This window comes from Excalfactoria chinensis, chromosome 8 (assembly GCF_039878825.1).
Source record: "Excalfactoria chinensis isolate bCotChi1 chromosome 8, bCotChi1.hap2, whole genome shotgun sequence".
Classification (NCBI taxonomy): Eukaryota; Metazoa; Chordata; class Aves; order Galliformes; family Phasianidae; genus Excalfactoria; species Excalfactoria chinensis.
In genome coordinates, this window is record NC_092832.1 from 3,663,270 (window position 1) to 3,690,355 (window position 27,086).

General features: G+C 53.1%; 2 protein-coding genes across 5 annotated transcripts; one reads left to right on the top strand and one right to left on the bottom strand.

Moving 5' to 3' along the window:
- Positions 1–612: 612 nt before the first annotated feature.
- On the bottom strand, positions 613–13,189 carry RGSL1 (regulator of G protein signaling like 1). The gene is made up of 22 exons (XM_072343327.1): positions 13,132–13,189; positions 12,591–12,673; positions 12,260–12,334; positions 11,726–11,855; positions 11,143–11,247; positions 10,861–11,022; positions 9,768–10,708; positions 9,187–9,249; positions 7,433–7,667; positions 6,820–6,933; positions 6,322–6,427; positions 5,888–6,081; positions 5,366–5,483; positions 4,954–5,050; positions 4,520–4,649; positions 3,742–3,913; positions 3,506–3,644; positions 3,075–3,199; positions 2,794–2,909; positions 1,210–1,305; positions 1,068–1,123; positions 613–693 (listed from the first exon to the last, which is right to left on the bottom strand). Exons 1-22 carry the CDS (start codon positions 13,187–13,189, stop codon positions 613–615), a joined length of 3,396 nt encoding a protein of 1,131 aa, XP_072199428.1.
- Positions 11,751–25,615, top strand: GLUL (glutamate-ammonia ligase). 4 transcript variants are annotated; one of them, XM_072342639.1, is made up of 9 exons: positions 11,751–11,927; positions 15,937–16,009; positions 16,162–16,338; positions 20,313–20,503; positions 21,336–21,497; positions 21,788–21,934; positions 22,359–22,486; positions 22,660–22,859; positions 23,757–25,615. In XM_072342639.1, the coding sequence occupies exons 3-9, from the start codon at positions 16,244–16,246 to the stop codon at positions 24,073–24,075; spliced, it is 1,242 nt and encodes a 413-aa protein (XP_072198740.1). In that variant the 5' UTR covers positions 11,751–11,927; positions 15,937–16,009; positions 16,162–16,243; the 3' UTR covers positions 24,076–25,615. The 4 variants fall into 4 exon arrangements, with proteins under 4 accessions (XP_072198740.1, XP_072198742.1, XP_072198741.1 ...); XM_072342641.1 differs by lacking the exon at positions 15,937–16,009 and having other exon boundaries at positions 11,757–11,927; XM_072342640.1 differs by lacking the exon at positions 11,751–11,927 and having other exon boundaries at positions 15,873–16,009.
- The last annotated feature ends 1,471 nt before the right edge of the window (positions 25,616–27,086 follow it).

Below are 27,086 nucleotides of genomic sequence, written 5' to 3' on the forward strand. Positions count from 1 at the left end.
CATTTATGAAAGCGTTGGACTTTGGGCTTGTTTGATCCTGCCAAGTGTTGTTAATCCTAATGGACAAATAAGAAACGTCATCTCCTGCCTTAAATACACCTGTGCTGTTTCCAGGCTGCGGGTTCTAGGATTTGAGGGTTAAAATGTAGCTGAAAATAGCTGTAAAGGTACACAGTGGAGTTTGCACGGGAGGGAGCTGTGAGCAGCAATGTGTGCTAAAGGTTCTGCTCTTTGCTTTCATGAGGTGATGTCCAAAGTACACCGGATTTCTGCAGCTTCCTGGTGGCTCAGCATGGCCATACTCCCTTCCCAAAAAGGAAAATGAAGGCATTTGGGGGGATTTGGTCAGTGCTTTGGAAACGTAGCTGCACTGGTTGTTTAAAAAGGGGGAAAAATACAAAACCAAACAGGCCTAAATTCAGCATAAGCTGACTCTGATTGGAAAATGGGTATCTCCTTGGGTAGATCCACCTGAGTGGCATGTTCCTGTAAGTTACAAGCCGCCGGTGCTGTGTTAGCAGGAGGCTGGAGGATGCTGCGAGTTGCTTTATTTTTCAGCCTTGTTGCAAATTAAGCACAGGCCATGCAGCATGCCCTGGCTGTTCAGCTTCCTTAGGGCACATCTCCATGGTTGTTGTGCTGGGATATCTCTTCTGTCTCTTCTTCCGTCTCTTCTTCATCCTCATCCTCATCCTGTGGGGAGAAGCACTGCATCAGTGGCTGATGGTGGATGCATGGGTGAAATGTGCAAATGGGGGATGTGTTTAGAGCAGGGAGAAGTGCAGCCACTGCAGATCTTTTGAGTGTGTTACTGGGAAAGACTTCAGAGAGCTGAGGCCAGAAACAGCCCACCCAGAGATAGCATCAGTCGCTTCAGCGATGTGGATATGCCGGTATCTGTGGTATAAACTCAGGAAGGGCTACAAAAGGAGATGGCTCGTGACTGACCCCATCCTGGAGGCTGTGGGGCCAGCAGCATCCTGCACAGCTACCCAGCTGGCTGTCCCCCTGCTCCAGCTGCCTGTGCTGGTGGAGCTTGAGGGCATGGCTGCCTTGCAGCCACCTACCTGCTCAGAAGGCGCAGAGCTGGACCCGCTGGATGACATCTCAGCACCTTTTGCCTCTGTGGAAAGCACAGAACCCATCACAGTGCGTCAGTGAGCCCTAAATCTATACTCCTACCCTGGCAGCCTTTTGGCACCAGCTCACCCTCGCGCTCCTCCTCTAATTCCTTCTTCTTATGAGACCGGGGCAGCAGGACCCGGATCCCTCGCAGGAGTGAGAACAGAATGACGGCGTTATTGCCTGGCGAGGGAGAAGAGAGGGAGCACAGTAAGCGGGGAGGGAACAGCAGGACGTGTGGTCCTCTTCGGCTCCTACAGAGCATGGGAGATGGAGGGGAGGTGGTGACATTGAGCGCTTGCTTGCACGAAGATACGAGTTCTGCACACCTCCTCGTTTGCAGGGAGGAGGTTGCACGCCCTGCTCTGCCTTGCAAGGAGATGGCATTCGGTGAGCTGCGGACACGAGCACGGCGAGCTCCGGGCGGCCTCTCCGTGAGCATCACCTCTCTGAGCTCCGCGGAGCGAGGCTCGGCAGTGCCACAGTGACGCCTGGTGACAGGCTGCGAGATGGCCGCAACCACAGCCTGGCTGCTGAACCCGCAGCTCCGGCTCCTGCCTGCTCCTGCCTGCTTCCCCCCGCAACTCCCAGCCGTGCCGAGCTGAGCCTCAAAGCCTGACAGTGATGAATTACCGGGAACGGAACGCTGTGCTGCGAGACACCCACCCGGCCGTCAAAGCAAGATTAGTACGTGCCTATTTTGGTTTCCTCTTTAATCAAAAAATCAATTAGGTAATTTCCAAATGAATATTCAGTCGAGGAGCCAGGCTGTCAGGCTGAGTGACAGGGCTTAGCAGCACTTTCTTTGCTGGGTTTCTCTTTTTTTCTTCACAGTTTAGCATTGTTTAGTATGTTGAAACTAAGTAAGAGGATGAGGGGGATAAAAATCTTTCCCCTAGAGACCATAGAGTCCTTAGAGTTAGAAGGGACCTTTAAAGGCTGTGTAGTCCAACTCCTCCACAATGAACAGGAACACCACAGCTCCATCAAGTTGCCCTGATCCAGCCTCGCCTTGACAGTCTCCAGGGATGGGACACCAACCACATCACCAGGTAACCTCTTCCACTGCCTCAGCACCCTCACTGCAAAAGGTTTTTCCTTCTATCTAACCTAAATCTACCCTCTTTGAACTTGAGATGTCCCAGTGAGTGCTCCCTCCGACCCTCATGGAACCTCTTCTCCATTCCAAACGTTCTCAAAGCAGTGCCACTAAGCCTGATGTTTGCCTGCATGTTTCTGGGCAGCCTCTTCTTCTACTCCCAGCTGACTTTGATAGCTCTTGTAGGGGATGTATTTTTAAGCTGTTTTATACAAAGCTAACAGGGCTTATGCAACAGTTCTGTCCTCATGAACTCTCTGTACCTAATTCCCTGTTCCCTAAAGAAATTCCTAAAAACCCCACTGGGTAATTTTGACTGAATTTGAGAGGAAGGAAGGGCTTTAAAAACATATTTTCCAGCCCCATGGAGCTGAAGCTGTGTCTATTAGTGGAGCATGCCATGTGCGCTGCATGGGACGGGGTTGGCTCTTCTAAGGGGAACCATCACTGAAGATAATGGGGTTCTGGGGGTCCATGAGCACTGTGGGACACCAAAAACCCAGATCTGGAGACTTTTGTGCAGTAATAATGGGGAGGTTAAATGTGGAGTGGGGGATAGGCTTTCATCTTACTTGGGCTGTAGATCTCAGATGGTTCAGAACGGGCTTTCCTACTGGTCAACAAGGTTGCTGGTTTCTTTTTCACTGAGCGGACTCGGAAGCTCTTCATCACCTTCCAGTTGCAGAACCTGCATGAGGAACACCAATGACAAGAAACCTCTGTGCAGATATCTTCAGCTGAGCTCCTGGGCAGTGTCATGTCTTCATTTACATTGTGCCAGAGGAGCTGAGTGGCTGGAAGCAGAGGCTGGCATCTGTGTGCTCTCTGTCATCCAGAGAGAAGGGCTTTGTACCTCTTCCAGAAGTATATCAGGATGGGGAAGATGGCCACCTTGGCTTTGTGGTAGAGGAGCCGGTTCAGTAGCCCCTTGGAAGACATACTCCAAATTAAATCTCTCTCATCCTCAGTGACGTTCACCTGAGCAAAAAAGGGAGCTTGTTTAACCAGAGCAGTTTGTAGCAGCCTGATTTCACCATCTCCATGTCTATGTGCTTGTTCTTAGCAGGTACAGATCAAGTGCTAGCATAGGCCTGGTGATAGATCAGTTCCCATGGAGCCCAAGGATGGTTCCCAAGCTCCAGAGTGCATTCTGAAGCTTCAGAGCATTCTTGGAGCAGATCCACCCCCCTATCTGGTTTCTCTCTCCCTTTATCTGCTTGCAGATGCCATGGTCTTGAGCAATGAACAGCCTACAGGCTTCCTGGGTGGGACCCAGCATCTCACCCGCAGTTTGGGGGGGATGTCGGAGTTCAGGAAGAGCTTGCTGATGATGGCAGCTTTCCTTCTGAGAAAGTCAACTTCGTTTTTGGTGCACACGTCGCGGGCTGCCAATGCTTCAGCTGAATCAGCCAGCTTGGAAAACCTGCAAAATCATGTGTTTAGGTGTCACTCTGAGACAAGAGCCCTGGTAGGCCAGGCAGGCATGGAATCACAGAATCCTGAGCGCTGGCGGAGCTTACTTGCTGATCTCCAGGTAAAAGCGGAGGTCATCAACGAGGAAGTTGACAGTGATGAGCTGGTTGTTAAACATCTGTCGTTTCACCAGCACCACGTCCTTGTCCCATGGGGACCTGGCAGAGGTTGTGTGGGAACGCGAGGTGCTGTTCCTGTGCATCGAGGTGATGGGCAGGTCTGTGAGAGGGGTAAGAGATGTTGTGTCTTGCTTCTCATAGCATTGGCTTGAGGGCAGCTGAGCATCTGATGCTGAGATCCCCCCTCTTTCACCTCCCCTGTGCTTCTCTTTACCGTATACAGGAGATTTGTAGGGTTTTTCTACCTTAGAATCATAGAATGGCTTGGGTTGGAAGGGAAGTGAAGTTCCAACCTCCCTGCCATAGGTAGAGCCATATTGCACCTTATCTCCCTACCCCACCACTGAAGTGCTGATATCCCTGTGGCTTCTCTGTGCTAGTGTGCAGGGTCTGGGAGCACTAGGATTAGTGGCCAAGGGCCAGCCTAACCGCCCACCTCCAGAACTTCTTAGCTAGAAGAGACGGGCCCATTTTGTGCCTCATCTCTGCCCTCCTTTTTACCCTCTGCTTACTTAGATTTCTACATGCAATATTTGGCATCCTGAAACACCTTCTTTGCCAGCAGGGAGGACAAACTGCACCTCCAGCAGAGATCACTGTACATATGAGGATGGGATAAGAGCCTCACAAGTTTCCTCCATTTACCTCTCCTAAACCTAGGATTGCCTTGGGGAGGGAGGAAGGGGGGTCAGGAGTCTAGCCATACTTTCCTCCTTGTTCTCTAGCTCCTTCCGGAGAAAGTCCTCAAACTCCGCACGGCATTTGTTGTTGTTCATCTCCCGATGGAACTTGCAGATGCTCCTGACGATGTTCTGGATGGCAAACCATGCCCACCGCTGCATAGGACAGCACAGTGCACATCAGCTGGTGGTACAACCATGGGGAGCCAGGGCTGGGAATGACCCAGCCATCATTTCTGGTGTTTCTGCATTTCCTTGGAGGCCGTAGGTAATAATAGTGTGAATTGCTTGGCTACTTGCCACTATCTAAATCTGGACTCCAGAGCCTGTGAGAACAGAACTTAAACTCTCCTCCAGCTCTAACCTCCCTCACCCTATTTCTCTGAGCACCGTTTAATGCACAGCATCTCCTCTTGCTTAAACAACACCCACAGCAGGCCAGCAGAAGGTCTTTCCTTACCAGGTTGTCCGTCTTGAAGCTCCCCCTCCCATACCGCAAACAAAAGTTGGACTTGCATGGGTCACTGGGGGGAAAGAGGTCCTGGTATTCTTGGAACCTGCCAGATGGGAGACCAGAGAGCATCAGGGACAGACAGATGTGTGGGCAAGGGGTGGGTGGGTAGGATGAGGTGCAGCTGAGGTGGATAGTCCTGTGGTTGGGTTCTCATAGGGCGAGGAGAATGGAGAAAGGGATGGGAACCAGAGCCCTCCCCTTGCATGGTTAATGACAACAGCAGATGTAGGGCTGGAGTGAAGGTCTAGTTGGGGTGTTGATGGTTCATACAGAAATATATTTGTAGCAGTTGTTGCCTTTTGCCAAGGAAAGGGTGTTTGTGTTTGAACCTAGGAGCCCATCTAAGCCAGGTTCTCACCATCGTTTTTCCATTGCTTTCTGGACAAAGATCTGTGCTGTCATCAGCATGAAGGGGGTGACTGTTTCAGCCTGACTTATTTCCTTGATGATAGAAGAGCTGCAATCCAGCAGTTTCTCTGGAAGAGATATGCAGTCGCTTCCTGCCACCAGCAGCCACCTCAGCCACCATGACAGCTCTTCCCACCCTCACATCAGCAAGTGGCATCCTGTCCCACCTCCTCCTACCCCATCAGCTGTTTGTTGAATTTGATATCTTTTCCTTTCTCTACTGTGCTAATTGCAAGCTTTGGGAGTGAAGCTCTGACTCCAAGAACATCAGAGGTCTTGGTTAAGAGGTCCTGCCAAAGAAGTAGACCACCTTCCTACCAATACAAACGGCAGTGGAATATCTCAACAGACACTGGGCAGAGAAAGGAGAACTGGCAGGACCCTGCAAGAGGATCTAAAGTCTTCACCCGCATCAAGGAAAAAGAAACCTTTGTCACAGCTTGTGTAAAGTACAGGGCTGGAGGGTGCCTACCAGCTGGGGTTTCACCGTGGAAGTAATTTCTGACAATGCTGTTAACGAGGAGGCTCCTTGTCTTGGTGCTGCTCTCTGCAGCCAGCTTCTCCACGGCCATCCAGAAATGCAGTGGTTCAGCCGCACCGCGCTCCTCGAGGAACTGCCTGAAGTACTGCAGGTGGGCAGGGCTGTGCAGAACCTTCACAAAGTGCCTGCAGGGGAGGAGACAGGGAGACAGAGGTGGGAGCAGGCAGGGATTTGCAATTTATATGCTGAGGTGGAGCTGTCAGGACCCTTGGCTGGAGTATCTCCAGGAGGTAGGACTCCACAAGGACATTCACGTGTCATCTCCATGACAAAGCAAGGAGTGATGCTGAAGGAAAGCACTGGGAAAATTCTGTTTCCTGAAAGTAGCAAAAGGCAGCAAAGTTTTGTGCTGCAATTTGTCAGACCTGGGTCTTCTCGTTGGCTTCTCTACTGGAACATTGCTGGCCTTGATACTTGGTTTGGTTCTTCTCCTAGGAGCAGACCTCCTCTTTTTCTTCTTAGGTTCAGCACCTGCGGGGACAGAACAGAGCTGGCCCCTTCCTCAAGTAACAGCTATAGTCCATCACAGCTGTCCCCAGGTCAGAGGACCCCAAAGAAACCTGAACTATCTCCAGAACTGCCCTGCTGACTTTGGCAGGATGAGCTCAGCTCAGGAGATAATGGATGCCGTAGGAGCCCTTCACCTCTGCATCTGCTTCAGCTCCTCAGCATCTGCTTCAGAGGAAATCTCCCACTCCCACCCATGCTGGCTGGATTAACACCCCTAAACACATGCCTCCCAAGGGTGGATGTACCTCTCTCTCCTTCTGGAGATGTTTCACTGATGGTGCTTCCTTCTTCTTGTCCTGGGGAGGACTGGCTGGGAGCCTGCCCTGCTTCTAGTCCGCTCAGTTTGGACTCACCAGGTGGTGGGCTTTTGGGAGACGAAAGCTCCTCATCGTTGCTGCAGCTACCTGCAGACAGCGACTCTTTCTGAACAGCCGACTCTCTCGATGTCGTCTTCCTAGAGTCTGCAGCTAGTAGAAAAGAAGGAACAGATCCAGCTCCTGCGGGCTATGATTGTCCTCCAGCACTTACTGAGTGCTGCCTTATCACTTTTTGCCTTTCCTTTTCCCTTCTCTTCCTTGATCCACCCATGGTGCTACGTTTCTCAGGACCCCAAGCTACCCAAGAGGTCAACGTGTGGCAGTGGGATGACAGTGACCATCCCTGCCTTTGCATTTCGGTCTCTTAGTTATAGCCCAGTGACCCAAGCCAGTGAAGGAACAAGCAATTTGATGCCTCTAGTACTTGACAAGAGCAAATTTGACCCAGAGCTCACTGCTAAAGTTTGGATTATGGCTTGTGGCTTGCAGATACCCTGTCCCAACCCACCCAGTGACACTGTCAGCAGTACAAGATACCCTGCTAAGCCAAAACCTGTGTGTTGGTGGCTTTGGTCACTACAGACACAAAATATGCTATATCAGCCTGAGCTACCCTGAATCACAGCAGAAATCCAAAGCCCTCTCTTACCAGTTTTGCTCATAAGATCTTCCACCTCCACCTGGAGAATGCCCCTTTTCTGGAGGTCTTGAGTGCCAAAGGATCTCCAGTGCTCAGGGGAGAGGTCTTCCAAGTTCCTTGCGTCGTGCAAGGCCTGGCTCAGCTTCAAGGACTCATTTATCCGTTCGGACAGAAGGAAATATTTGTCTTTCCCAAGACCATGTCCTTGTACCTTGGGCACAAGTGTACCTTCACTCTGTGAAGACTGAGAAGAAGAGCAGAGGGTGATGGCACAGAGCATCCTATTACACTCCATCCGAGGAGCTGCTCCTGCAATGCACCCAGCAGGCTAGCAGCATGTTTTTGCAGTTTACAGACCTATCCAAATTAAACCTCTGGAAGAAACCTGAGTACAAAGCTCAGCATGAGACTCGGACCTGTCCATACTCTGCCTAAAGATGGCTCACATCTGCCCACAGCTGCATCCAAACAGTGGCTTATCAGCCAAGGGCAGCTGCTTTTCGGAAGAGGTCACTATCCAACCAGGAGGAATGAAAACAGCCACGAGGGTGTTGTGGACAGACAGGTGAGCTCTGTATCTGCTGTCTGGCTCTGGCTGATGTCCCAGGAGTACCACCCACTGTCCCCACTGAGACCCTCGTGCAGGTTTTGGCCATTCACCACCAGTGAGCAGGGACAGAGAGGCTGTCTGCTAACAGAGCTGCATGCTCTTGAGAGCAAGCACCAAAAATAGCCCTGCTAAGCCCCAAGCAGCTCCTTTGACATCAGTGCAGAGAGAGCCCCCGATGAGTTTGGCTTAGGGGATGGTGCCTGCTGAGAGCATGGCCCCGACACCTGCCCAAGTGCTAATTGCACTTCCAGACCAAGAATTTGCTCTGAGTGGTAATTTCCTTGACAAGGGATGCTTAGAAACATGGGCAGCTAATTAACTTACAACCAAAAGCATTTAATGAGCAGAGCCAGGAGCTGACAGCTGCCAACTGACTGCTCCATAAGAGCTCGGCTCTCACTGGCTGCAGTGCTGGGGCTTTGGGGCACTGCCCCTGCCAGCCCCTCCTAACCATTTCTGGGCCCAGCTGCTGAATGTTTTACATCACTATCCTAATGGTCAGCCTGAAGGCATGAGCTGCAGTGAGCAAAAATTCCCGCGTGAGTTGTGCAAGGGGCCCAAACACGCAGGATGTTCCGGGGTTTCTGTTTGTGAAGAGACTTTCTGGAGTTAGGGTAGCATTCGGGGCACTGAGAAGTATGATGCATTAGTGGGATTTTTCTGCTGCCGGGAAGATGGTTTGCTTGTGTAACTTTACACAAGTGGGGGGAAAAGGAAAAAGAAGAAAAAAATATAACCAAAACCACATGGAAAACTTGAGTGCAGTTGAATCAGAGGCCAAAACGCTGCACGCCCTCCTTCCCCAGCATGCTGGCCATAAGCTTGTGCTGAGACAAGGCTGTATGAATGTGTGTCTACCCATGAGTCAGATGAAGAGCAGTATTTGCTCCAGGCAGGGAAAAGGGGGGGGATAATTAATTCCCAGAAGTGGTTTGCCCAGCTTGCTGCCTGCTGCTGGCTTTGCGTGCACCTGCCCTGCATTTAGATCTCTCCATTTCTGGGATGGGTTATGGCTCAGAGGCTGACCTGTGGGATGCTGGATCACTGCAGGTAGTTCTGAGCTTCCTTCCCTTCCTCTCCCCTCATTCTCCCATGCACATTGCCACCTGCAAACCCCTTGAAGATGCCCACAACCCCCATGTATCCCCTTTACCATGAACTGGAGGAATGTCTTGTCGTCATGAACCAGAAATTTCTCATAGTAGGTGCAGAGGACCTGAAAGAGGAGAAAAGGTAGGGTGTCCTCAGCCGTTCTCATGTGTCCCATCAGCAGCCAGTACCTCTACTGTACCCTGAGGTCACAGTGACAGCCTTGAGACACCCAAGGGCAGCTTTGCTGTGGGCTGTACATGATGTGCTTCAATCGTATTGTGCTGGAAGCAGTGGCTCAGATGTGGAAGGATGGCTGCCATCCTGTGAGCTCCATCTGACAGCTGAGGCCACCAGCTGCTCGGTGGCTGCTCATCTCTGCTCCTTGGCCAGCAGGCCCATGGGGATGCTCATCTCTACTCCCCAGCCCAGCAGCAGATCCATGGGGATGCTTCTCTCTGCCAGTCTGCTGCATCTATGCCACTTATTCCAACCCAAGCTGACTTGTGACTGTAAGTTTTGCCCTCCCTGCTCTCTGTTCACCTTCATCTTCCAAATATATCTCTCTGTTAAATGTACTCTTGCACCAGGCTGGGGTGTGTGGGCCCAGCTGTACCCCGCAGCCTGACTGCTGCCAGTCTCTACCTTGCAAATCTCTTTTTGGGTCCTGAATATCCAGGGGGTGAATTCTGCCGAAGCCAGGTGGTTCCTCAGGCCCTGGAGGATCCTTGTCTCCATGGGAAGCTGCTGGATGGTGTTTTCCACCAGGTAGGACTCGCAGATCCTCTCCGCGAGGAAATGGCGCAGGGAGAAGCTGTTTTCTCTGCTGTGATCCAGTGCCACAGGCAGGAATTCCTCCAGGTCATGCCATAGGTCCAGGAGACGAGCCTCAGCAGTGTGTTCCTGGCAGATCAAGAAGGTCCTGAAGGGCCGTCCTGCATAGCTGTCAGCACTCAGAGCCCAGGGGAGGTACCGTAAGGTCTTGGGTGGCCTTTTAGGAGACGGAATCTTGGCCAGGGGTTTAGAGGAACGTATGCTGGAGAGGACCTTCTCTTCACAGAGATCTTCCAGGTGAATGACCTGTTTTTTGGGGGGCCTAGGTCTTTTTGCTCCTCCTTGGCTTCCAATGGCAGCATTTGCAGTACGTTCTGGATTTGTCAGCGGCCGCCCCAAACTACTTGTACCCTGTTGCAATCTCTTCACGCTCCCATCTGGCTCCATCTGCCTTTTTGGTTGTGTCATCATTTCCTGAGCGTCTCTTCCCTCCTTGATAAGATCCCAGATCTTCTCTTTGGCCTCTCTGCTGCAGTAGGGTTCTGGTGAATCTTGGTTCCTATTAATTCTCATTGGGGAAAGGCCATCTGAAATGCCCGAGGGCTCCTGCAAGTGGTCCTGTGCCAACCGCTCCCGATATTCCTGCAGCAAATGCCAGCAGGATTTTTCCTCCTCCATGCTCCTCTTGCACTGGATGAAGAATTTGGGGAGCCAGTAACTCTGAAGGATAAAGAGCGCCCGTTTCTGCATTTTGCTCAGGATCTCCCTCCGTGTGGCTATAGACCTAACGTGTGTGACTATCCGCGATGACCCTGAAATGGATGCAGGGGGTGATGATGTGAAGATGGCTCCAACCAGACCTGATGCTGCCACAAGGGATCCCCAGCCAAGCAAAGCTGCTGCTGGCATCCCATCTGTTCCTGGGAGCAGCCAGGAACAGGCCCCCGTCTCCCATCCCACTTACGGGCAGTGGTGCTGCAGAGGGTAAGGATGCTGGAGCTTTCATGCAGGTGGGCGGCCTTCAGCCTTTGGACCAAGGACAGATAGAGGTCCTTCTGCATTGCATCTGATTCATCGAGCCCCATCAGCCTCTCAGTGGTGAGCCAGAAGTCGGTCAGTTCTTCCCCTTTGGATCAGACAAGAGAATGATTTGATGGAGGTGGTATTAAAAGCCTTGCTGGGGAGCGAAGCAGCCTGTGATTAAAAGCAAAAGCTGTGAAGGGGCTGTGGAGCACACCATGCCCACCTGCCATTCCTTGGGTGAAGGCTCGGAAGCGCCACATGCCCTGGCTCCCACTGATGCATTTCTCCAGCAGCCACTGGTCTGCGCTCCTCCAGTTCAGCAGTCTTGCTGTTGGAGAGAGAGCAGAGCATGACATCAGGGCACAAGCCTTGATAAATGCCTTATTTTGCCAAAAGAAAGATCTACATCCCAACTTCTAGAGCTTTCCAGCAGCCAGCTCTCACGCTGATTCACAGATGGGCAAAACAACAGGCTGGAATGAGAGGGATTGTATGGAGGTGATCGGTGCGGTCCAGAGTTGCTGCCTCTGAGACAGAGCAGGGTGTAAGGTAAGGATGTGCTTTGTGTGTTTGCAGGGTAAACTATGGCACTAAGGGACGTGGGATAGTGATGGGACTCCTTAGGTCAGGTTGATGGTTGGACTTGATTATCTTGAAAGTATTTTCCAGCCTGGATGATTTTATGAGTTTCCCAGCATTGGATGCACTGAATGAGGAGTCATAACACAGCCCAAAAGCAGAGTGTGCAATGCCTTTTAACCAGGCAACAGGCGAGAGGAAGGCCTGCTAGTGCAGCAATGACTCACCTGCTTCCTCTGAGCGAATGAAACCCAGGAGCTTCTGACAGAGGACGAGGAGGAGGCACAGGCTAGATTTGCAGAAGTGAGGCAGCCGGTGCTTTCCCAACCAGGCCAGCAGAGCTGGGGGGCTGGGATCCTGCATTGCACCCCATGCCCAAGAAGAGAATGAAGCAGTGAGCAAGGAGCCGGCTCTTGCATGGGGATTAGGGTGAGTAATGGGCCCATGCTAGGGGGGGTTGCTGGAGAATGGTGTGAGCCATCGCCATGTGCAGGAAAAAGGGGGAGGGTTGCTCATGCTGCCTGTGTCCCTGCTGCCTCTCCTCCCCACCTGCCTCCTTTCCTGGAGCCCTGATTTCCCATTATTTCTGCTCCTGCTGGGCCTTAAAGGCGAAATGAAGTCTGGGTTTGAAATCATGCTTCTGACTGCATGAACGTGGGGGAGGGAGCAGCCTCAGAAATGAGGAACCGACTCCATCTCTGCCCAGTGCCCTTAGTGCCCTTCCTCCCCTTTCTTTGTCCTCACAGGAGATGTTTTCTTACCAGGTGGCTTGGTAGTTCTGGCCAGAGGTCCCATTGCCGCATGCTGCTGCTGTAAATGGGTGTCTGGCCAAAAACCTGCATCAAAAGGAATGGGGAAATTTTGAGGTGATGGAGGGTGGGTAGTGGGGATGCCCAGAGCCTGGCCGTCCTAGTTTGTTCCTACTACAGAGCAGGCATCATCTTGTCAGACCTCACTGCCTTCTCCATGCCGAGGTGCTCAGCTTTCCCTGCCCTGACAGCCTAAGCACAGTGTAGTCTGAGGTTTTCCTCTAATGCGGAACCCAAAAGGCTCAGAATGATCCCTGGGCTTTGTGGTGAGGAGCAGACTTACAGGAAGGTTCAGAAACGTGTTGAAGAAGTCAACAAAAACTTCATCTCTCAGCAACAGCTCTATGTCCGTGGAGGCTATGGTTGCTGTAGTGGGAGAAGAGAAAGTTACCTGGCCTTTGTGTTGTTGAAAGATGGATTGTAAAGTGAAAGAGAAATGAGAGCAGTCAGGACAGCTCAGTATAATGCGATCTCAGTTGGGATTTGGTGCACTGAAGGTCCTACTGCACCTATGTGCTGTGGGCTGCTGACACAGGGTGTTTGGAAGGCATGTGGTTCAGTTGCACGTAGGACTTGGAAAGTTAGAATGGCCGCTTTCCAAATACCGAGGGTTTGTGGACGTTGGGTACAAATGCTACAGCATTTTCTTTGAATAATCAGGCATCATCAGGCAGGCTGTGTCTTTGGGTAGAGCAGCAGTGACTGTGGACACCCACTCCAACCACCCAGGACCTGAAGGCAGTGTGTTGACGTTGGTAGTGCCCCAGAATCTATCTATTGAATTTGTACTTGGTTCTGAAAGACCTGGAGTGGGCTGGCAGCGCCTGCTGATGTTGGATGCCCTTGGAAATGCTCACCAGCACCAAGGCATGGCTGTGACATTGGGAGGACCCAGGTTTATAAAGCCTAACACTGCTTTTCCCCTTCAGAGTGTGCTTTGCTCCAGCAAAGGTCGCTCACTGGTGGCCGTCATGTTGCTGTGTCCTGAGGATGTGTTCTAGATCACTGCGCTGCTTGTGACACACTTGTCCCAGCCCTGACCTGCAGGGACATGGAGAGCTCTTGGGGACTGCAGTGTTCTCCCCACTTTCCTGTAGCTCCAGCTTTGAGGTCCTTTGGGCAGCCCTGAAATGGAGACCTTCCCATCTCCCCACGTGGGTCAGCTTCTTGCCTTCAAACCAGGCTCTTGGTAGTACCTTGGTGCCATGGTTGGTGTCAGGGCATTCGTGCAGGTGGTGACTGATGTCTCATGGGGGACTCCACTATGGTTGCCCTCAATAGAGCAACCCTTGGTTCCCAGCTGGAACTGATTCTCACCTTTGGAAACCTCCTGGGAATTGGAGGAAAGAAGTGCCAAATCAAATGCAGCCTGGGTGGGAAGTAGCAGGCTGTGGAGGGGAAACCCTGACAGATCTAGCATCACATTAACTGAGCAGAGGAGTGGAGAAAGGCTGGCCTTGGCTGTGCTGGGGCCATCGGTGCCCCAGCCCAGGTTGCCTACAGCAGGACTGATCCCTATTGGGCTTGCCTTGGTAGAGACCAGCCCGTGGGATGCTGGTGCCCTCGGGGAAGAGAAGTGGGTCTGGCCATCTTTCTGGGACCGGTTCCCAGTAGCAAGGTCACCTCACCAGATGGCGCTGTCAAACCAGCAATGCGACACTGTCCCCAGCGCAGGGATGGCTCCTTGCTGCTCCTGTCCCACTGCCCCCAGTAAGGGGATAAGGAGGCACCGCCGGTGTTATAGCTGGGCAGTGATGTGTTGAGAGGGTTGACTGTGTGGGTACGCTGGAGGCACCGACCCATTCTGTCACCCTGAGCGTTTATTTGCACATTGCTGTCTCTGCACACGTGTGTGCATTGGAAAGGGTGCTGGATTTGGGGTAGGGTAGAGCACAGCCCCCCGGGGCAGCCACTGGTCAGGGAGCACACCAGAGCTGGGGGCACATCAGCTGCTCGTTGTTCCCGAAGTCAGTCCCAAATGATGCAGGGAAGGCTGAGCCTTGAGCAACTCTGTTCATTCCAGGTGCCAGTTGGTCTGCAAACAAGCGTGCAGTGAGATCCTCAGAGCTCTGGTGGAGCTCTGCTCGTGTCAGCGTGGCTCCGGGCTGACCTCAGCAGGGCCGAGCCAGCCCTGCCAGGGGAGGATCAAGGCTGTGAGCTGGAACAGGTCGGCACGGTTACCATGGGAATGCACGGGACCGATTCCATGAAGCCTTTACCCGAGGTGAGGTGGTGTTTCAGCAAGACAGAGCTCCTCTCAGCACAGCTGGTTGGTGCACAGCTGCCCCATCCACCTCGCTGCGAAGGTGCCTTTCAAAAGATGCTCACGTAGGCTGAGACTGAACAGACCTGCCAGATTTAGAAGGGTAGGAGGGGGCTCACAGAGGGATTTGGGGTGGCTACGCTCTTTGCGCAAAGATACGGGCAGGGTTGCAACACCAACTGCGTCAGCATCGCTCCTGGGAGCAGCCCACCCTCGGCAGACCTGGGGCCACCTCTGCCCTCTGGCAGCCCCACATACAATGCTAGCAGAGGGGATGTGCCTGGGGCTCAGGGCTTGGGTCCTTGCCCCACCAGAAGACCAAAGTCCAAGGCAGTGTGGCTACAGGGTCGCCAGAACCTGGACACCTGCAGTACCCACACGGGCTCACAGCCTCCCACATCCACCCACCCTACAGAAGCAGGGCAAGCACACACATCACTGCTGTGCTTTTGGTAGCACACATCACTGCAGTGCCCAGGCTTCACAAGCCTGACATGAGTATTCTATGCATGGATACTGCTGGATTTTTTCCCCGCACACCCTCAGGCTGCTCTGATATAAATAGTTTGGGATACCTTGAAGACCACATCAGCAACGGTGGGATCCTTCTGGGCTCGTAACATCTCACAATTAATTATATGAGGTCTTGGGTGCGGCAGTTCAGCCTTAGCCTTGAATACATTAGCCTATTTTTTTCTAATGCAATTTTCATGCTCGTTCTCCTGGGTGCCCAAGACTTGTTTGCTCAACGAGGACACCTCTGGTGTTTCCTGATGTTAATTAGAAGTATTTCTGAGCCTATTGCCATCTGCCTGTGGGATTTGCTATGGACATGCTGCCCCTGTAGCAAGCTTTGCATTTCCTTGCTCCTTCTCCAGCAGCATCACCCGTAATCCTGCATATGTCCAAGTGGAGCACAGCTGGGGCTGGGGAGTGCGATCCAGCCATGAAGGAAGGCATGCAGACAACACTGCAGCGCCTTGCACAGTGCGCAATGTCAGGCCTTGATCCTGCCACTGAATGCACTCAGGAGATTTTCCACGCTCCTTAATAAAGCTGTGATGTGTATTAGGCTGAGATTAATCTGCCAGCCGCACTTAACGTGGCCCTGACCTGGCAGGGAGCGCACTTAGCAGCATGAACAGTGCTAAGAAAAAAGAGAAAAGGAAAAGAAAAAGAAGAAAGCAAGCAAAGGGGTTGGGAAAAAAAATTGCCAATGCACACTGTGACCAATTTCCAACTGCAAGGGAAAGGCATGCGCTGAGCGCTCCCTGGGATATTCTCCACCCTTGTGCAGAGCGAGCAGAGCCAAACCATTTCTGGGTCCCAAATCCCCCGCCCTGCCTGCCCTGCTCTCATCTTCCAGCTTCCCCTGGCCACGCTTTGAAGGAAGAGCACGTGCTTCGCGGCGGTGTCCCTGCTTGCTGCAGCACAGCCAGGTGGGTGCTGGGCTTGCTCCGTGCAAAAGCAAAGAGGTGGGCTGGTGGGGGATGTGGAAGGGGAGGGAGCTGCTTGGGGAGGGACTTTCTTTTTTGCACGTGCCTCCACACGTTTTTATTCATTTGCTTTCCTACGCCGCTGTTCTGTGCAGCCCAGGTCACCGTCAGCTTTGCACGCCCTCCGGTCACCACCCCTCAGCCACCCCTGACCCTGGCAGCACCTTCAAAGGCAGCATGCTGCGGAGCCTGCAATGTTTGCTCGCTTATCGGGTGGGCAGCCTCCCACCACGCTCCTGGGGACACCGCTTGGCCACCGCTGCCCGCGCAAGGTCAGTCCCCTGGCGCCGTGCTGAGCTCCCTGTCCTCACTGGGTGGCCACTGTTTGAGGGCAGAGTGGTAATTAATTAATTAAACAGATGCTCATCTCACTAAGGCCTTGGGTTTGCTAACCCATGGGTGAAGGGCTTCGGCCCCATTAACCCCTCTGGGGGTGATGCAGTAGTGGTCATATGTGAGCAGGTCCCAGCTGGCTGTGCTGGTGGAGGTGGCACACCGTCAGACACCAAGCTCTCATCCCTTGGGTGCGTTTCAGTTGTGCCCTGTGTGGCACCACGCAGTGAGCAGCCATTTCACAGACTGGTTTCAAGTGATACAGCTGAAATGGGAATGCCTTGGCTGGTGGGCACAGGGGGAGATGCTCTTCTCACCTTCCTCTCAGCTGTGTTAGAGGCTGGGCCTCTCTCCCTAGGATCTACTCCATCACAGCACAATGGACCATTCCTTCTCCCTGTGTGATGCTTATGTTTTAAGAAAAGAAATGGTGAAGTGCTGGGCCTGTGGGTGCCCCATCCCTGGAGGTGTCCCAGGCCATGGATGGGCCCTGGGCAGCCTAAGCTGGGGGGCAACCAGCCCATGGCAGGGACCAGGCTGGGTGATCTTGGAGGTCCCTTCCAACCCAACCATTCTCTGGACCTAGACAATCATTCATTTGGATTCAGTGTGGGTGGAAGGTGATGGCTACCTGTGCTTACCACATCAGGTCTGCACTGGACCATTGCAGCCCCCCAGCTTCTGATGGAGTGGTTCGTGCTGTGTTTGCATCCCTGCCCCGAAGGCAGCAGAGCTCGGTGTCACCCAGCCCCGGAGCAACGCGTTGTGTTCCGTAGGCTCGTGGCTTTGAAGACATCAAAGCCAACGCTGGGAGGTGTCACCGCTCGGCACCCCGCCTGTCCCGCTCCCTGCCGGCCTCGTTGGCTGAGGCGAGGAGGGGTCACAAGGCTGAGCTTCCCCAAAAAGCCAGCAGGCGGTGGGGAGGAGGAGCGGAAGGCAGGAGGAGGTAAACAGGCGGCTGGAGCCCTGCGGGAGGCACGGGTCGCTCTGCCCGGCCGCCTTCCCGGGAGAGGGCGCTGGGAGCCGCCGCCGCTTCTCGGCTGCCTCGTAAACATGTTGTGCTGCAGGAGATGGGCCGTGCCGGGGGTTGCTGGCCGTGGGTGCCCCGGGCTAGCTGGGCTGGCCATCGCTTCTGAGAAAGTCGCAGGTAGTGCATTCCTATGGAACGGGAGCCGTCGGTGTCCCGATTAAACAAAGCCTTTCGGTAAACCCAAGGCACGGCATTAGGTTTTCCGAGGCAGCCCCGCTTTGTTGGGGGGCTGTTTTGCTGCTGGGTCTCTCTTGATGCAAACACCCCCTGCTTTGCTTTCAGCTGAGCCACTCTGGGTGACCGCAGCTGAACTCTGGGTTTGGGATCTGCTCAGGGATCCTGAGCCAATTGCTGTAGGTAACGCTTGGTGTTCAGACCTGTGGGGTGACACGGGGGTCAAAGTGTGTGTGCTGAATGGGGAAGTGGAACAAGATCCAGGCAGGGAAAGAGACAGCTGAGGTGAGAAAGCATTGGGGCACCCAGCTCTGCCCTGCTTGGGGCTGCGGTGGGGACACCTCATCCCCCTCCCAGAATTGAGAGTGTCAGTGCCTACTTGTCACCTCCAAAAGGGCTGCAGGGTCCCGTGTGCTGATCCAGACCCCTTCTGTATCAAAATCTTGGCCTTACACACAAGGTGCAGGAACTTGGAGATTGGGAGAAGGTAGCAAGGTGTAAGCTACTGGGAGGAAAGCAGTTTCTGTTGTGCTTCGAGGCTCTGATTTGCCTAAACTATGCAAGGAGGTGAAAAGCACCTGAATTACACCTCCATCCTGGTGAGCCCTGAGGGAGTAACTTGCACTTGTGGCTGCTGTAATGTGGTGGCAAAGAATAAAGCCAGGTTGTCCCGCAGGGAGGGTGGGGATCTGGCTCTCAGATGGGCCATAAATCGAGACGAGGCTTTGGCCAGCAGTTAGTCTCTGGGCTGAGGATCCGGCCCTCCAGGCCCACCACGTCCCCAGACACCCACTGAGCAGAGGTTGTGCTTTGGGTGGCCCTGATGGCACAGAGGGTCAGGCTTCTCAAAGAGTGGCCATGTGGGTGCCAGTGTTGGGTAGCTCCTGTCACCCCAAGGCAGGTGTGTGCTTGTCCTGGCACTTATGTGCTGAGAATGGATGTGTATAGAGTGAGCACTGGTACTGCCCCTTGGGTCTGGGCTGGGGGGCTGACCAGGAGCAGGGATGGGAGTGAAAGCAAGCGCCCAGGGTGGAAAAACACCGGGCAGGCAATGGGGAATATCTCCTCCCTGGGGTCACGGTGCCCTGCAGTGAGGGTCTGGGCTGTAAACCCGTGCTGGAAGGGTGCAGCACAGCAACACCAGCCCTCTAACAGAGTCCCACACGAGGCGTGCAGGGGGCTCCCATTCCTCTCCCCCTCCTTCCCTGCTTGCCCTGTTTACCCAGGGCGACTCATTTCCATGCCTGCGAGTTATGCAAAGGCAGCTGCTAATGTAAACGCCGCAGAAAAGCCCTGGATTCGCTCCCACTGCTGCTTTCCGAGAAGAGGGGGGATATGTTTTGGGGGGATGGGGCGGCGGGACGGCAAAAGGAAAGGAAAAACAACCCCCTCCTCCCTCCCCCCCCCCCCCCCCCCCCCCTTTAGCCGTTCCCCTAAACGGGACAGACGAAATATGGCAGAGCAGCCCAGCGGGGCGCTCGGCTTGTTTTTCCCCCTGCCCCAGCTCTCTTGCCAGCTCCCTCCTCCTCGCAGCCCCATCCCCGTCCCCGTCCTGCCCCCGGCCCGCTTCCCGCTGCCCAATCAGTGCGGCGGGGCCGGCGCTCCGGCTCCATAAAGCGGCGGCGGGCGCGGCCCCCGGGAGCTGAGCGTGGGAGCCCCGCGCCGAGCCCCTGTCCGCAGCACAGCGCAGGTAACGGATACGGGGGGCAGGGGGGGGAGGGGAAACGGGGGGGGGCACCGGGGGTCCGCAGGGCTCAGACACGGGGCTGTCCCAGCAGGACCTCCAGGGGAAGATTCCTGCTCAGCCTTCGGGACGGGGGGGGGGGCTGAGGGGGTGGGGAAGGATGTTAAGGGGCGGCTCTTGTTTTGTCTTCAAAACAAGCTCTCTGTTCTTCCCCCCCCCCTTTCCCTCCCCCCCCCATCTTTTTTTTCCCCTTTTCCTTGCGAGGATCTCACTCTTTTCCCTTAAATAATGACAGTTGCATTGAGAGATAGGTGATGCTCCCCAGAGCTCACCCCATTGAAGACCCCCTCCCCGTTAGAGGGGTCACATGAGTGGGGGGGTTATGATCCGTGCAGCTCTGGCATTTTTCGAGGCTCTCAGCACCAATATCCCAACTCGTTTTCCATTTCCAGCTTGCTGGCATTGCCAACCCCGCTGCAAACACGAGTGGACCCAACACGTGTGGGTTGTTGGGAAGGTTGGGTCGGGACCAGAGCTCCTCCTTGGCAGCCCGCTTTGGGGCTGCTGTGCTGCTTGTTGCTTTTCTCAGCCCTGGTTGAGCCTTGTGTAACTTCAGACCAGCTGATCTGGGGAGGCAGCTGGGCTGGCAAGCCCTCCTTGCTGAAGCAAGCATATCAAGAAAGCCCCAGCTAAGCTTTCCTGTGCATTAGCCCTGCTCCAGAGCAGCGGCAAGCACAAGGGTTGTTTGAGAGGTAAAGAGTTCACACTGGGCTCAGAAGGTGTTTTGAAGGCTGTTACTTGGTGGATAGAACCGTTGCCAAGAAGCAGGAGTTTAGGTATTAACAAGATGCTTTGAAGGTATCAGAGCAGCTGCTGGGTTTTCCACCTTGGGCATGGGGTACAGAGTAGCACGGGGCCATAACTGAGCTGTGTCTGTGAATAGAGGGTGGGGAAAAAATAAACAACAACTGGGAGTGCAAGGAAGAGTCTCATGTTTGGGATTGGTTTGGGCATCCTCCCTGCAGGACAGCCCACATCAGCTCTGCAGCCATGGCCACCTCGGCGAGCTCCCACCTGAGCAAAGCCATCAAGCACATGTACATGAAGCTGCCTCAGGGGGAGAAGGTCCAAGCCATGTACATCTGGATCGATGGGACTGGGGAGCACCTCCGCTGCAAAACCCGCACGCTGGACCACGAACCCAAGAGCCTGGAAGGTGAGAGGTGTTGGGATTCCTAGTAGGTGCTTTTTGGGAAGAGCTGGAGATGCTGTTCTTCATCCCCCTCTGCTCACCTCCTGCTTTACGTGCCTGTGTAGGAAGGTTCCCAGCTTTCCAGATGTGACACTGAACACCATGGCAGGGGTTGGGCACCCAGCCCGGCGGAGGGGGCTCCTGGCATGGGATCCGCAGCCCATTGACTCTCAAGTGCTCGTTTTTGGCCGGAAGTAGTTTGGCAGAAAGTGGAAAGGAAAGAATGGAGCTATCCGGTGTAATTAAGAGCTTGTGTCCCTCAGAACAAACAGTCCCAGCTTACACAATAATAGCATTAGGATTTTCTCAGGTTGCCATGGAGCTGGCTGGAGACAGTTATGAAATGAAAATACTGTGTGTGACTGAGCAGAATTCTCTCTCTCTTTCTCTCTTTTTTTCCCTCCTTTTTCCCTCTAAGGGAGTGGTTGGCACAGCTCTTTTGCAATCTCGGTGCTTCCCATCCTCCCACTTTCCCCCCAGGATACAGAGATAACATAGCCTGGGTAGAGTTCACAGCGGCTCCCGCTGTGCTTTGACCCCTGGGATATGGAGGGCACGAGGGCCATGCTGGCCATACTCCTCTTGTCCATACGAGGCTCAACCCATGTGGCAGTGCATGGGATTTCTCAGGGTGGCTGTAGAGCTGGGGAGTTGCCTTCTCTCATTTCTTGCTTGTTTTGTGCTTCTCCTTCCTCCATTGTCTATAAGTACTTGCACTTCCATGGCACTGTAGGGTGGTGGAGAGTCCATCTTCCTGGCACCGGTGTATCTTAGCTCACAGTGATTTGCTCTTCAGATCTCCCCGAGTGGAACTTTGATGGCTCCAGCACCTTCCAAGCCGAAGGCTCCAACAGCGACATGTACCTGCGACCTGCTGCCATGTTTCGAGATCCTTTTCGCAAGGATCCCAACAAACTGGTTCTCTGTGAGGTCTTCAAATACAACCGCCAGTCTGCAGGTGAATGGACACGCTGCTGGTGTTCCTGGGGAGGGGAAGCTGGTAGAAGAAGGGGGTGGAAAAGGGAAGACCTATCCAAATGTTGGTCGTGCCCTTCAGCATTGTGCGTGGCAAAGGTAGCGCCCCGAAAATAAAAGGCAGACAAAGAGGTGGTGGAGAAGATTATAGTGGAACACTGGTCCTGGATTCTTCTCTTCACCAGTGCTGCTGGCACTCAGGCTGTAGATAAAGGAGAAACGGGCAACGAAGGTGGAGATCCTAAAAAGCCTTGTGTTGCTTTTCTATTGTAGACACAAATCTCCGGCACACCTGTAGGCGGATTATGGATATGGTGTCCAACCAGCACCCCTGGTTTGGGATGGAGCAGGAATACACCCTTCTGGGAACAGATGGTCATCCGTTTGGCTGGCCTTCCAATGGCTTCCCTGGACCCCAAGGTAAGCTTTCAGGACCCAGCAATGCAGCGAGTCAGTAGTGCTTGCTGCCATGGCTTGAGTTGTGATCCTTGTGACACAACTTACTTTTCAAGCAAGACGAACGATTCAGGACCTTTCTAGCACTGAAAGCAGCAAGCAGGACAGTGGCAGAAACTAATCCACAAAATTAAGATCTTTATGGAAAGGCAAAAAAAACGTTCACTGCCCTTCTCCAGATTTTGCCATTCAGATTATTATCCCACAGGTGACATAAACCCTTGCCCAGTATGACATCTCCATTAGCGTTCTGCTCTACTGGTGCTCTGCCATGAGAAATGGATGCTGAGCCTTGTTCTTCCCCACGTGTGCCCTCTCTTCACAAAGTTTGAGCCTTTTACCACCTGGAAGCTCATGTTATTCTTGCTTTCCATCTATGCTGTTGCAGGTCCATACTACTGCGGTGTAGGAGCTGACAAAGCCTACGGCAGAGACATTGTGGAGGCCCACTACCGAGCGTGCCTCTATGCTGGTGTGAAAATTGGAGGAACCAATGCAGAAGTGATGCCAGCCCAGGTAAAGTCTTGGCTGCCTTGTGGGGTGAGATGGTCCAGAAAAGTTATGGGTAAAAGGAGCTTTTGGCTCACTGCTCCAAGCAGTGCAGCTTTACCAGTGTTCAGACTATAAGGGGGTGGGAAGTGCTTTGCTGCATCTCTGCCTCACTAAGCTCTGACTCCTCCTTCCCGTAGTGGGAGTTCCAGGTGGGACCATGCGAAGGGATTGAGATGGGGGATCACCTCTGGATAGCACGCTTCATCCTCCACCGGGTGTGTGAAGACTTCGGTGTCATCGTGTCCTTCGATCCCAAACCCATCCCTGGGAACTGGAACGGTGCTGGCTGTCACACCAACTTCAGCACCAAGAACATGAGGGAAGAGGGAGGTCTAAAGTAAGTCTTTCGAGATAGGCTGGTAGCATCTGTTTGCATGGCAGCAAGTTGGGCTTGGTAGCAGTGAGTTTTTAGCGGGGCTTTTGACTGCGTGGTGGACACCATTATGGGGCTTGGCATTCTGCATGAGGCTTTTTGTTCTGGATTTCCCTCTTTTTGTGCGTGTTTCTCTGCTTTTTATTATGATGTGTACGTAATCTTACACTCCTGGTGGTGCTGGATTGGAAAGTCAGTACGGGTGGAAGGATGCAGCAGTTCGTTGCGGGCCGTCCAGCTCTTGTTAACAAACAAACCGACTCAGCAAATGCGTTTTATATTTATAACCCTGATGAGAGAGACCACTTGCTTATGTCTGGGTCAGGCTGGATGCAAATGCCACGTTTGTTTTCAACGTGATGATTTTGGAAACGTAAAACCCAGGTCACAAATGGGACTGGCATGCTCAGTGCAGACCTCACAGCACTGGCCCTTGGTGGAGCTCTCCAAAGGGGTTTGTTTGGGCAGCTGTGCTTTCTTGCCTTAATCTGAGTGCTGTGCTGAGATAACGGACCAGCCCGTGATTGTCAGCTTCCCTCATAGGACCTTGGGTTAAGAAATCTATTCTCTGGGAACAGATTTCCCCAGAGGCAGGGCAGAGATCTGGCCAGGGGTCATGCCTTGTGGTATCCCCCAGTGAGCAGTGTGTCAATGGATGCTCTGAGGCCATGGGGATCCTTTTCTAAGAATCACACAGGCTAGAAGTAGACGGGAAGCAAAGCCCTGCATTGATAGAAAGTGGGTTGTAGGACATAATTCACTTGGCGGCTCGGGGGGAGGGATGAAGCTACATTCACTTGGACACAGCAGCAAGAGCGGCTCACTCACCCAGCCTCCTCCTCTCCCCTGCTTCCTTCACAGGCACATTGAGGAGGCCATCGAGAAGCTGAGCAAGCGTCACCAGTACCACATCCGTGCCTATGACCCCAAAGGAGGGTTAGACAACGCCCGGCGCTTGACGGGCTTCCATGAGACATCCAGCATCCACGAGTTCTCCGCCGGCGTGGCCAACCGCGGCGCCAGCATCCGCATCCCGCGCAACGTGGGCCATGAGAAGAAAGGCTACTTTGAGGACCGCCGGCCTTCAGCCAACTGCGATCCCTATGCCGTGACGGAGGCCCTGGTCCGTACGTGTCTCCTCAACGAAACCGGGGACGAGCCTTTTGAGTACAAGAACTAAGTGGACTCATGCCCACAGACACCGCCTTCCCCCCGTGCTTCCCGCACCCCCTAAACTTCCCTTCTAGTTGTAATCCTGAGGGTACAAGATAACACACTTTGTGTCTCAGTAACTCTTGTTTTGAGGGGGGGGGGGGGGGGAAAGGAGGGCAGGTTTAGTTTAATTGTCTGTTTGTTGTTGACTCTTCAAAAGGTGAGAGGAGGAGGAGAGGAGAGGGTTAGAGAATTTTTAACCACTGTTTTGTTTTTCGTTTTGGTTTTATTTTTATTTTTTTTTGTCTAATTCATCTGTACATCTAGTGGAATCCAATGGCTTCCAGGGACAGGCTACACACGGAAAGCCAGCAGACAAGAGGAAAGTGACGATTACAGCTGACTTGCCCAGATCTGGGTGTTAGGCCCAGCCTAACAGGGCTGATGGCTCTCAAGGCATAGCATCCCAAGAAGGGCAGGCAGGAGCTGGGATGGAGCCCTGCTCTGTCCTGTGGTGTGATGGGGCAGCCTTCAGCCTCTTGGCACTGTCAGATTTGTAGGATTCTTGTTGGAAATTGTGGTGTAGGAGCACTTAGGAAAGCTCCTTATTCCTTGTCATTGGAAGTCAGCTGGTCTCCTGCTCCTAACACAGAGTGAAGTAGTATTTTTCTATTTAAATGTAAAAACAAACAAAAAAAAATTATATATGAAAACAAGGGGGGGGGGGGGGAGGAGGGGGAGGGAGTTGTGTTTCTGGTTTTGGGTTGGTTCTTTTTTGATTTGTTTTCTTTTCAAGAAGAAAAAGAAAGATGATGTCCCAGGGACTCGACCACAAGAGTGGGCAGAGCTCATAGGGATAGAGGGGCCTCCAGGTGGGACCGAGGGAGAGCTTGGAGGGCTCAGTGGGGAAGACTCAGAGGAGTGGAGCTTACAGGAGGCAATTCCAAGACCTGGGAAGCCCACGGGAACGTTTCTATCACTGTAACTCAAGTAGCCATGAAGTGCTGGTGTGGATGAGAGGGGTGAGGAAGGTGTTCCGAACTAGGAGTTGGCTGGTCAACTTCATTACGTTCTGGACAGAGCTGTGGGTGTTTTGCTTTCCGGTGGGGTTGGCACGTCAATTAAAGCAGGGCTTTTGATAAATGAAATTTTAGATGCCTTTTTTTTTTTTCCTTGTAACGTACTTAGTTTCTAAAACTGAGTGGTTTTACAGAGACCGTCAATGTCACTGTTGCGTCCTGGCTGTGGGACTGCCTGCCTCCGCTGATGGTGGATGGGAGAAGGGCAAGGAGCCATCCCTCCCAGGCAGCCCCGTGCCTCCCAGCTCAGGCTGGGGGTACAAAAGTGCCAGGATTTTACACTTTGGGTATCTTAGATGGTGCCAGTTCTATTCCGTTGCATTTGGACTTCCTTCTGAATAGGTTGTTTGGTTTTTTTTTTATAATTAAAAACAAAAAAAGAGAGAGAGAGATTGAAATGTTAATTCTGACTTCTTTCCTCTTTTCTGTGCTTCCTGGCAACTTCTTTTGTATGTGTTTTGTCTTTACTTAAAGGTAATTTTACCCCGATACCGGGAAGGTTTTTGGCTTTTCATTTGCGGGGTGGGTGGGAAGGAGGGGATGATCTGAATCCCAATGGTGGATCCAATATGGAGACTGTTTGTTCTCTGGGGCGTGCTGTGACTGCAGTGGGGGTCTCTGTGTGTGGGGATATGGGGCTTGTGGGCATCCATAGGCACAGCCCATAGGGTGTTGAAAGTTAAACTGCAGCAAATGCTTTGGAAGGAGGAGCTGGGTGTATGGCTGGGAAGGGCACACCAGGGCAGACCTGATGGTGGGAGTGGGATTTGGTCCTTTGCTCCTCCCCTTGCCTTGCACGTAAATGTTGCACAGGTGCTTGAGGCTTAATGGTACTTCGTGTTCTGAGCTGACAGAGCATTTACCCACTGGCTTGGTAATTACCCAGATGAAAGAAGCCTGAAACAATGAGCACTGTGCTGCATAATGGCTCTTATATGTGGAAAAAAGCTGCCAAGGAATTAGAAGGAAAAATCCCTGCTCTCCTCCAGCCACAGTTGTCTGACTTCTTGCTTAAAGCTTGCAGCCACCTGAACACCATTTCCGATGCACCTGTGGGCAGTTGAAGATCAGCTTCCCACTTTGCTAAAGCGTTTTTTGCTCTCAAGAGCTGCTCTGCTTTCCTCCGTGATGTTCCTGGGACGACTTGATTTCTGTGCAGTGCAGCCAGTGGCTCGCTGCTCCGTGATGGGGTGATCACTGATATAAAGCTGGCTGTGTGCAGCAGCCCATGCACTTTTGCAGGTGAGAAGTGCTGGAAGATGATTAGAGGCTCAGCACTGCAGCATCCCTCAGCCAGGAGCCTTTGCCTGTATAAAGTAACGCACTGTCCCTAGAGGCATTCAAGAACCATGGAGATGTGGCACCAAGGGATGCAGTCAGTGGGCATGGTGGGGATGGGTTGGACCTGGTGATCTTCATGGTCTTTCCAAGCTTAATGATTCTGTAGTTCTATGATCTGCTCTTCGCCTGCCACCCTGGATTTGCTTTATCTCCACCTGCCTTGCTCTGAGGCTGAAAGACCAGAGGTGGGCTTGTTGTCTGTGGCTGCCCCAGAGGTGACTCCTCTTTTCCTCCCTTTGCCAGTGAGATGGTGTAAGGCTGCCGTGCCTGCAGGGGCAGCAGTTCAAGGGGGCTCTTTTCTCCCCCTTTTTCCTCCCCATCACGGCCTGCCCACAGGCTGGCACGGCTGGGCTATTTTGCTTTCATAAGCTGCATTATGTAAGCTGGTCTCGAGCAGGGACGTGGTGCCAACTTGGCGTTGGGAAGGAGCTGCATTCCTCTGCTGCGGGGTCTAATCCCTGCCTGCAGCAAAAGCTGGGCTGCAGCAGGAGCAGGAAGGCTGTTCCTTTCTTTCTAATCCCTCGCCCCAGGTGGAGGAGCCTTGCAGGGCCATCGCTCCCTTTCTTTGTCAACAGGCTGTGCTTAGCGTTCCACTTTGCAAACCCCATCCTCAGCAGCT